The sequence below is a fragment of the Macaca nemestrina genome, chromosome 14 (assembly GCF_043159975.1).
Source record: "Macaca nemestrina isolate mMacNem1 chromosome 14, mMacNem.hap1, whole genome shotgun sequence".
Lineage (NCBI taxonomy): Eukaryota > Metazoa > Chordata > Mammalia > Primates > Cercopithecidae > Macaca > Macaca nemestrina.
Window position 1 is genome coordinate 114,453,691 of NC_092138.1, and position 9,164 is coordinate 114,462,854.

General features: G+C 52.0%; 2 protein-coding genes and 4 non-coding genes across 7 annotated transcripts; 5 read left to right on the forward strand and 1 right to left on the reverse strand.

The window, feature by feature from the left end:
* Positions 1-42: 42 nt before the first annotated feature.
* Positions 43-3,498, forward strand: LOC105471858 (ribosomal protein L7a). Its single transcript, XM_011724638.2, has 8 exons — positions 43-60; positions 712-832; positions 1,330-1,479; positions 1,686-1,826; positions 2,018-2,097; positions 2,380-2,510; positions 3,081-3,150; positions 3,328-3,498. Exons 1-8 carry the CDS (start codon positions 58-60, stop codon positions 3,430-3,432), a joined length of 801 nt encoding a protein of 266 aa, XP_011722940.2. The 5' UTR covers positions 43-57; the 3' UTR covers positions 3,433-3,498.
* Positions 1,179-1,253, forward strand: LOC112424952 (small nucleolar RNA SNORD24). The gene has a single exon (XR_003015914.1). It is a non-coding gene; the product is annotated as a small nucleolar RNA SNORD24 (small nucleolar RNA).
* Positions 1,869-1,942, forward strand: LOC112424964 (small nucleolar RNA SNORD36). The gene has a single exon (XR_003015923.1). It is a non-coding gene; the product is annotated as a small nucleolar RNA SNORD36 (small nucleolar RNA).
* LOC112424963 (small nucleolar RNA SNORD36) lies at positions 2,236-2,308 on the forward strand. Its single transcript, XR_003015922.1, has one exon. It is a non-coding gene; the product is annotated as a small nucleolar RNA SNORD36 (small nucleolar RNA).
* Positions 2,916-2,983, forward strand: LOC112424951 (small nucleolar RNA SNORD36). The gene has a single exon (XR_003015913.1). It is a non-coding gene; the product is annotated as a small nucleolar RNA SNORD36 (small nucleolar RNA).
* On the reverse strand, positions 3,142-9,131 carry LOC105471861 (SURF1 cytochrome c oxidase assembly factor). Of its 2 annotated transcripts, XM_011724642.3 has the most exons (9): positions 9,054-9,131; positions 8,917-8,968; positions 6,826-6,959; positions 6,661-6,743; positions 5,752-5,943; positions 4,738-4,810; positions 4,492-4,654; positions 4,104-4,185; positions 3,142-4,025 (listed from the first exon to the last, which is right to left on the reverse strand). In XM_011724642.3, the coding sequence occupies exons 1-9, from the start codon at positions 9,105-9,107 to the stop codon at positions 3,956-3,958; spliced, it is 903 nt and encodes a 300-aa protein (XP_011722944.2). In that variant the 5' UTR covers positions 9,108-9,131; the 3' UTR covers positions 3,142-3,955. The 2 variants fall into 2 exon arrangements, with proteins under 2 accessions (XP_011722944.2, XP_070934658.1); XM_071078557.1 differs by lacking the exon at positions 8,917-8,968 and having other exon boundaries at positions 9,054-9,072.
* Positions 9,132-9,164: the final 33 nt, after the last annotated feature.

A 9,164-nucleotide genomic window follows, 5' to 3' on the forward strand; every position in this document is an offset into this window, starting at 1 on the left:
GCCGCATACATATTACCCACAATTCTCTTTTCTTTCTCTCTCCTCCCGCCGCCCAAGATGGTGAGTAAGTGCTGTTTTCGTGCCACTATAGCCAGGTCTCTGGTGTATCCGCTGCCATCCTCCTCCAGGCGCGACCGCGGAGGGCCTCCTGCTCCGCTTGGCGCTAGGAGAGCCCTGCCCGGTGTGGCGCGGAGACATTGAGATGGACTAGAGCCCCGGGCGGCCGGGAGCGGGATGCGTTGATCCCGGTGTTGCTGGGCTGGGGGAGGAGGGCCTGGAGCGCCGCAATGCGCGGTTCGGAGTGGACGGGGTCGAGGCGCCCGGAGTCTTAGCATCTCCTGGGCTTCCTGGGGGCCGCTCCATAGGTCTTGAGTGACGAGTTCTGAGCCCTCCCCGTTGCTTCCAGAACCTGCGGGGCAGCGATCCAGAGGGATCATGAGTTCGGGGCGTCTCCTGGGTTGGCGATGCGAAGAGAGCGTAGCCTCGGGCTTAGCCGGGCTCCGGCCGCTCGGGGTTCCTGGGGCTGCGTGCTCGTGCTGATGTGAGACACTCCTGTCGAGGGGTGGTGCTGGGGGGCTGCAGAACGCTGCTCGCCGGCCTCGTTCAGGCAGGGGCTGTCGGCGCCCCTTGTTTTGGAGGAGCCAGCCTGAGACCTACCCCGGACAAAACGAGTGGAGGCGGCGGTTTAACTGACGTTTTCTTTCTGCCCAGCCGAAAGGAAAGAAGGCCAAGGGAAAGAAGGTGGCTCCGGCCCCTGCTGTCGTAAAAAAGCAGGAGGCCAAGAAAGTGGTGAATCCCCTGTTTGAGAAAAGACCTAAGAATTTTGGCATTGGTGAGTAACGGCAGAATGAAAACTGTTTTCCCAAGGGAAAATGGTAATTGGGTTGTGTCGTATTCTGTAGGTTTTAGTGGGTGTAAAGTGGTCGCAGTCCTTAACCCCCCGTGTATCTTAGAGACAGGGGTAATGATGATACATGTTCCTTGCTTTCATTGGGAGTTGCTGAGTGAGCATTCATCTCAGTAGGGTAGTGACCTTGGATTCAGCTTAGCCATCCGGAAACAAGTACAGTAGCATTGTCACGGCGAGGCACTAGAACAACAATTCTGCTATACTTGGTGGCGCCTTGGCTTGTTAGATGAGGAAAAGCATCGTGCTCTCGGGTTCTCAGGTGTTTGTGTGCAGATGATGTAAAAGAATATTTGCTATCTGAAAGATGGTGATGACGTTTTAAACCACCAAGATCGCTGATGCACCAACACCCTTCTTGGTGGCCCCAGACATGAACTTGACATGGGATTTGAATCTCACTCGATGTCACCCTTTTTCAGGACAGGACATCCAGCCCAAAAGAGACCTCACCCGCTTTGTGAAATGGCCTCGCTATATCAGGTTGCAGCGGCAGAGAGCCATCCTCTATAAGCGGCTGAAAGTGCCTCCTGCTATTAACCAGTTCACCCAGGCCCTGGACCGCCAAACAGGTGAGGTTCTGTGGCGTGGAAAGAGTTTCTCAGGCAAGGATTCCTTATTTCATCCAGAACATGAGGGTGGATGGCCTTAGGTTTCTTGAACTGCATCTGTCATTACATTATAGTCATCATATAGCAGGAGAGTGGTCTAGCATTTGTATTAAGTGACAAGGATTAGAACCTTGACTGCAAGCCTAAACTGAAGAGTGTTTTTCCAGCTACTCAGCTGCTTAAGCTGGCCCACAAGTACAGACCAGAGACAAAACAAGAGAAGAAGCAGAGGCTGTTGGCCCGGGCCGAGAAGAAAGCTGCTGGCAAAGGGGATGTCCCCACTAAAAGACCACCTGTCCTTCGAGCAGGTGAGTAGGCCCCACCTTAGGGTGAACACTGGGGGCAGGCTGTTGCAGTGATGTAGAATTTCTTCGCCTGAAATCACTGTGAAGAGTAAAACCGAGCTTTTTAACACTGAGTCAACAGCTGAGCCCAGCACCTTCTTGTGAGGGGAGCAGGCCCTGTCTGTGGTTACTTACAAAGTGGTTGTGTGTTCTAGGAGTTAACACCGTCACCACCTTGGTGGAGAACAAGAAGGCTCAGCTGGTGGTGATTGCACATGACGTAGATCCCATCGAGGTGCGTTTGCCTGTTGACTGCTAACCCAAGGGCTTCTGTGTCAGTATTAGGAAGAGAGAGTAGGCCTAATGCCAAGTCAGTGGTGGGACTGAAGTGGGTGAGGACAGTACTGACACAGATCCAGCACATGCATGGCTCTTGCAATGATGTGAATCTCTCACTGAATTCAACCTTGAAGTGCAAATCCATGAGCTTTTTAACCCTGAGCAATTGCCACCAAGCGAACTCTGAAATTTACTGCTTTTGGTCAAAATACACTCTTCAGCTAATGCTTTCTTCCAGCTGGTTGTCTTCTTGCCTGCCCTGTGTCGTAAAATGGGGGTCCCTTACTGCATTATCAAGGGGAAGGCCAGACTGGGCCGTCTAGTCCACAGGAAGACCTGCACCACTGTCGCCTTCACACAGGTGAACTCGTAAGTACACAGCCTGGCCCCAAACCTCCCCTAGCTCATTTAATCCATGTCTCACGGTTGTTTCCTTTTGCCTTAAAGGCCAATCTTTTAGTTTAAGAAATACATTTGCCGGATGCAGTGGCTCACGCCTGTAATCCCAGCACTTTGGGAGGCTGAGGTGGGTGGATCACGAAGTCAGGAGATTGAGACCATCCTAACATGGTGAAACCCCATCTCTACTAAAAAATACAAAAAAAATTAGCCAGGCATGGTGGCGGGCACCTGTAGTCCCAGCTGCTGAGGCAGGAGAATGGCATGAACCCTGGAGGCGGAGCTTGCAGTGAGCCGACATTGAGCCACTGTACTCCAGCCTGGGCGACAGAGCGAGACTCTGTCTCAAAAAAAAAAAAAAATGTATTTGAACTTTTGCCAGTGATGGTTAAGAATTTCTTCACCTGAATAAACCATGTGGTCAACATTGTATCTGAGGCAAAAGATTGTCTTGAGCTAAAACTGAAGATATTTCTGCGTTCTAAAAGGGAAACTAAGACCAAAAAAAGCCCCACTTTTGTTTTCCCTCCTGCCTTTTAGGGAAGACAAAGGCGCTTTGGCTAAGCTGGTGGAAGCTATCAGGACCAATTACAACGACAGATACGATGAGGTAAGAGCTTTACACAAAATATTGTCATGCACAAATCATTTTACCAAATAACTGGCTGGCTTAACTTACGAGAAGTTCTGATGATGAGCTTGTAACAGTCCAACAGAATAACGCAACTAATAACCTTGAAAATATCAGAAAACAAGTCAAGCTGACCGCCTCTTTCTGTCTTTTCAGATCCGCCGTCACTGGGGCGGCAATGTCCTGGGTCCCAAGTCTGTGGCTCGTATCGCCAAGCTCGAAAAGGCAAAGGCTAAAGAACTTGCCACTAAGCTGGGTTAAATGTACACTGTTGAGTTTTCTGTACATAAAAATAATTAAAATTCAAATTTTCCTTCAGCCAGCGTCTGTTGAGTATCTTCGGTTGAATCTTATTTGGGGCTAAGAAGTACCCTTTTTTTGAGATAGCCTCACTCTGTTGCCCAGGCTGGAGTTGCAGTGATGTGATCTCAGAGCAACCTTCGCCTCCCAGGTTCAGGATACTGGTGCCTCAGCATCCCAGGTGGCTGGCTGATTCATGTTAGCCAGGCTGGTCTCAGCTCTTGACTTCAAGTGAGCCACCACACCTGGTCCTTCCCGCCCTTATATATTCTTACACCAGGCGTTTTGTTTCCTAGAGATGTAACTTGCGTGTCAAGTTTTGGGAAAGTTCTTTGGACTGAAACCAAGCCAGGATTTTATTATCAACCAGTCATGAGCTCATTTAAGGTAGAAGGCCAGAACTTTATACCAGCAGCACATGATCCAGCATAAAGGCAGTCTTTTTACTTCATTATTCAGGGACAGGGCTTTAGCAGCTGATCTGTCACACACCAGGTGTCCCACGTAGGAATTTCTTAAACCACAGGTATGATGTAGCTGCAGAGAGTCCATACCTTGGGGTTGAAAGAAAGCTGGCATTAGCAGGCTGCTGGGCTGAAGGGGAGGGAGCCAGAGGGTCACTGGGGACTCACCAGGTCACGATGTACTGCAGATGCTCGTTCCTCAGAGTAACTCTGGTTTGCCCTCCAATGGGTCCTCCAGGGACTGTGCTCTCTGCAGAGACAGCAGACTTGAAGTCCACCCTCTGCTGCCTGCCAGCCTCTGCACTACTTCCTAGTGGTTGTCATTTTTGTGTGGCCAGTTGGAAGTCCTGTATGGCCTTTACCTTGGGTGACCATCCCCAGCCTTGTCTGCTCAGTACTTGCCGAGGTTCCTCTTTGCTGAGTTGCTGCCCGCCCCCCCTCCATATACACACATGCGAGAACATAAGCCACGGCAGTGACTGGGCAATGAGAGTTAGGAGGAAGGACAGTTATTCACAAAAGCTACTTATTCCGGGGTGGGCTGGTCACAACGTACGGAAGTTGGCGTCAATGAAGATGGGCTCTGCGCCTGTGATTCTGGCCATAGCTTCCAGGTCCCGGTAATACCAGTGGTTCCCTTCTGGATTGTTCTCGGGGACAAAAGGTTGCCTGCTTTCTGTCAGCCTCACCATCCCAATGAGGTCCACTTCTCCCTCAATCTATAAAGGAAGGTGTGAGACTGCACAGAGCCTGGCGGACTCCCAGAGCCTTCTCTAAAGTAGGAAGGGTCCATGTCCCTTACCTGGCCTTTCTGCCGGGTTTCAGGATTCACTTTCTTCCTGGGAACGAACCCTCTATTAACCAGGATGGTGGTTCTAGGGTAATGAAAGGACTATGGCAGGTGGGGAGGGTTTTTGAATGAACACGGTCACTCAGGCACCCATAGGAACAACTAGAGCACCAAGGAAGGCTTTTAAAACAGGACTGGCTCAGGGGAGCCCTGGCAGTGCCACACAGGCAGTCTTCCTCTCTTGAGGCCCCTTCGTGGTCAGTAAAAGCCCCCCTGAAAAGTGCGGCTTTCCCCCTCTATCTCTGCATCTTGTGGTCTACCCACTCCAGTGTGCAACTGGTGAGCAACACTGCCATCCAAGAGTAGACCCCACACCTCTCCCCTGAACTGTGGCAATGGCTGTCTCCAATCCCTCATAACCAGGGCAGCCGTGAGGAACAACCCTGTCACCCCAGCCTGCTGGAGATGAGCATTTGGGCCCTATCCCAGGCCTAAAACAGGAACCCATGGGTTAACAAGAGCCCCAGGTATTTTCTTTTGTACGTGAATCCTCCAGTTCCCCAGTTAATCACACAGGTGCTCCTGTACCTATCATTTGCTTTGCCTGGAATGTTCTTCCCATCTCTTAACGCCCCCTAGGGAACCATCCCTGCCTCCACTCCCTCAAGGTAGAGCTGAGGTCCTTTCTCTTGAATTCCTCTCAACTGGCCTCTCTTCATAGTCCGCTATCATCTAATGTGTGGGCAACTGGAGAGTTCTCCAGAGGAGGGGCCCCTGTTTCACAAATCCCTCCTTTCCCTTCAGAGGTCAACATATAGAAATTACCCAGTCATAAATGAGCCAGCTGAGAAGGTTAAGTCAATGTCACAATTAGAGACTTAAACGATGCAAGGAATTGAATCTTCTGGGTACCTTGGGTTCCTCAGGGTCTTACCAAGGTTAGGGATTGTGAAGGAAATAGTGATGTAAATTAGTATACCCCGACTGCCTCTGCCAGGACAGCCAGCTCCCACATACCCTACTCACCCCAGGTCAGTGCAGTGGAAGGGAGTGACCACATAGGCCCCACTCTGAGTTGAGGAGGAGATGCGGCCGGCCTCCCAGGCCTCCCGGGCAGGGTCCACCATGGTCCGGGGCATCATATACAGCTCCTTGGAGTGGTCAAAGCACCCCTTGACCTTCACTGGCCTATACTCCATATTTTTCAGTTCCATTGGGCTGCATGGAGATAAGAACAGTGGCCGAGCAAGGTTTGGCTGGAAAACGAATCCCCTAATGAGGGTGGCAGACTACACAGCCCACCAGGGCCAGACAAGTAAAGGAGAAAGGCAAAGGGCATGCGCTCTAAAGGGGAAGTGGCCCTCATGCCATGTGGGAATGGGGATCTGCACTGCCAGAGTCCAGCTTTACAAGAGAAGCTAAAAATCTGGACTCCTCAATGAATATGTGAAATTTTAAAAAAATATGTGGGCCAAAATCCCACTTGCAAGCCAAATCTGGCATACTGTTTGCTACTCTGAATGGCAAATGTGGTTGAATATACCTGTCTCTGTAGGGCATATTCTAGGGAGAGAGCAGACAAATCATTTAGGGCACTTTTTCAAAAGACCACCCTCACAGTGAGACCTACATTATCTGTCCTCAGCCACAGAGCCTTGGGCCCTGTGGAGGATAAGTTCACTACACCTGAAAAAAGGGTGACACCCAGGATGCAAAGTAAGACTTTCCTCCGTATGTCAGGAGGTGGCCTCAGGTAGCTTCACAAGGGCAGTCACATGTCAAGAGCAAGCCCAACAGGATGACTGATGAGAGCTCCACCTGAGGTCAAGGCAGTGACTAAAAGTCCCGCCAAAAGGGGCAGGCTGGCCAGCAGAAGCCAGGGCTCTGCTGTTGAACTCAAGTGAGACTGGCCCTGGGGGGCATCCACATACTCACTCTGCTGGCAGAGGGACAGGCTCAGCCAGAACTCGAGACTCCAACTCTGCAATCAGGTTCAGCTTCCACTTCCGACGTTGGACCTGCAGTGACAGAGCATAAGCCCAAGCAGATGGCAGCAGGGTCAAGGGCCCAGAGTTATGCACACCAGATGCCAGTCTTTACCTGCCATGTCCCCAAGCCAAAGGCAGTCACAGGGATGAGGAGCAGGACCCACTGAAGAAAGGAGTCATCTTCCGCTTTTGTGGCAGATGCTTCTGCTGCAGAACTGCCACATCTGCTTGGCCTCCAGGCCACCCCTGGAGAAAGTTTCACAACACTGACATGGGGCCAGGAGCCCTTGAACAGATAACCTGGAGCAGCCAGTTCCAAGATAGACTCCAGTACTACCAATCAAAACCTGCTTCCTAGAGCCAACTAGCAGCACCTGTACCCAGCCCAGCTCCTAACCCCGTGCCCGGGACATGGCACACACTGAGTATGTTTGCCAACTGAGTGAGATCTAGGGCTCAGTGCTGGCTTGGCCACCAACCACGACCCTGGGTAACTCATGCCTTTTTACTCAAGAATATAGATGTATTCCACTGCGCTAAGATGCACCATTCATCCATTCAAAATGCATTTAATAAATAGCTACAGTTGGCCGGGCGTGGTGGCTCACGCCCATAATCCCAGCACTTTGGGAGGCCAAGGCGGGCAGATCACAAGGTCGGGAGTTTGAGACCAGCCTGACCAATATGGGAAAACCCTGTCTCTACTAAAAATACAAAAATCAGCCTGGCATGGTGGCACATGCCTGTAATCCCAACTACTCGGGAGGCTGAAGCAGGAAAATCGCTTGAACCTGGGAGGAGGTGGTTGCCGTGAGCAGATTGTTCCACTGCACTCCAGCCTGGGCAATTAGAGCGAACCTGTCTCAAAAAATAAAAAACAAAAAATAAGCAGCTACAGTTACTAAGTAGCTTAGCCAGGCACTAGTGGTTATTGTGTTATGTAGAGAAACATGTCAGCTCAGAGTAATGGCTCACAGAGCTCTCTTAACAGCTTTCCTTTTTTTTTTTTTTTTTTTTTTTTTTGAGACGGAGTCTCGCTCTGTCGCCCAGGCTGGAGTGCAGTGGCGCGATCTCGGCTCACTGCAAGCTCCGCCTCCCGGGTTCACGCCATTCTCCTGCCTCAGCCTCCCGAGTAGCTGGGACTACAGGCGCCCACAACCGCGCCCGGCTAATTTTTTGTATTTTTAGTAGAGACGGGGTTTCACCGTGGTCTCGATCTCCTGACCTTGTGATCCGCCCGCCTCGGCCTCCCAAAGTGCTGGGATTACAGGCGTGAGCCACCGCGCCCGGCACAGCTTTCCATTTTTACAACTCATCGTAAATGTGAAGATGGAAGAATGTACACAGAAGGTGCCTTTAAGCTCTCAGAGGGTGAGTCCCATCCGCTGAAAAGCACCAGCGACCTTGCCGATACTATTTATTAAAAAAAAAAAAAAAAAAAAAAAAAAAAGGACGGGCGCGGTGGCTCACACCTGTAATCCCAGCACTTTGGGAGGCCGAGGCGGGCGGAGCACGAGGTCAGGAGATCGAGACCATCCTGACTAACACGGTGAAACCCCGTCTCTACTAAAAATACACACAAAAAAAATTAGCTGGGTGTGGTGACGGGCGCCTGTAGTCCCAGCGACTCGGGAGGCTGAGGCAGGAGAATGGCGTGAACCTGGGAGGCGGAGCTTGCAGTGAGCCGGGATAGCTCCACTGCACTCTAGCCTGGGCAACAGCGCGAGACTCCGTCTCAAAAAAAAAAAAAAAAAAAAACAAAAAAAAAAAACGCAGGTCTGCGGCAGGCTTGCACAGCACTCTACACATGGCAAAATAACCTGTGCTGCACACTGAGAGGAACACGTAAGCCGCAGTGTTTAGATGCGCTTTACTTTCAGAGCCCTGGGCTTTCAGCCTGGGCTGGCCACCCATTAGCTGGATGTGACGTTAGAAAGTAATTCTCGAGCCTTCTCTGTAACATAGGAACGACCAAGGAGCTACCCCTCGCGTTGTTGCGAGGACAAAGCGCTCGCTACATGCCCGGCACACGACCACAGTTCCACTGAAAGCATTTTAATATGGAACTTGTCACTCCCAGGGAACCTCCGCTCAGCCGGCAGTTGGCTCATTGCAATCCCCACGACACTCCTTCAAAGCGCAGGGCAGACAGCAGGTGGCTCTGCCCATGCGCCTAGATCACCGCCCGGCCTGCGGCCCTCACCTGGGCGCGGGGACATCCCGAGGACGCTCCTCCAGGCGGCGCTGGCAGGGGCCTGCGGACACGGACGGGCGGGCTGAGCTCCGGGACCCCTCCCCTCGCCCCGTACCGCCCTCTCGTCCCCGGCGCCCCGCGCTCACCCGTCCCAGCCCCGCTGCCCGCAGCCCCAGCTGCAGCGCAGCCACCGCCGCCATCGCACCCGGCCCCGCGGGCTCTTCCGGGACGCAGGAGGCATCTGCTTCCGGGTCGCC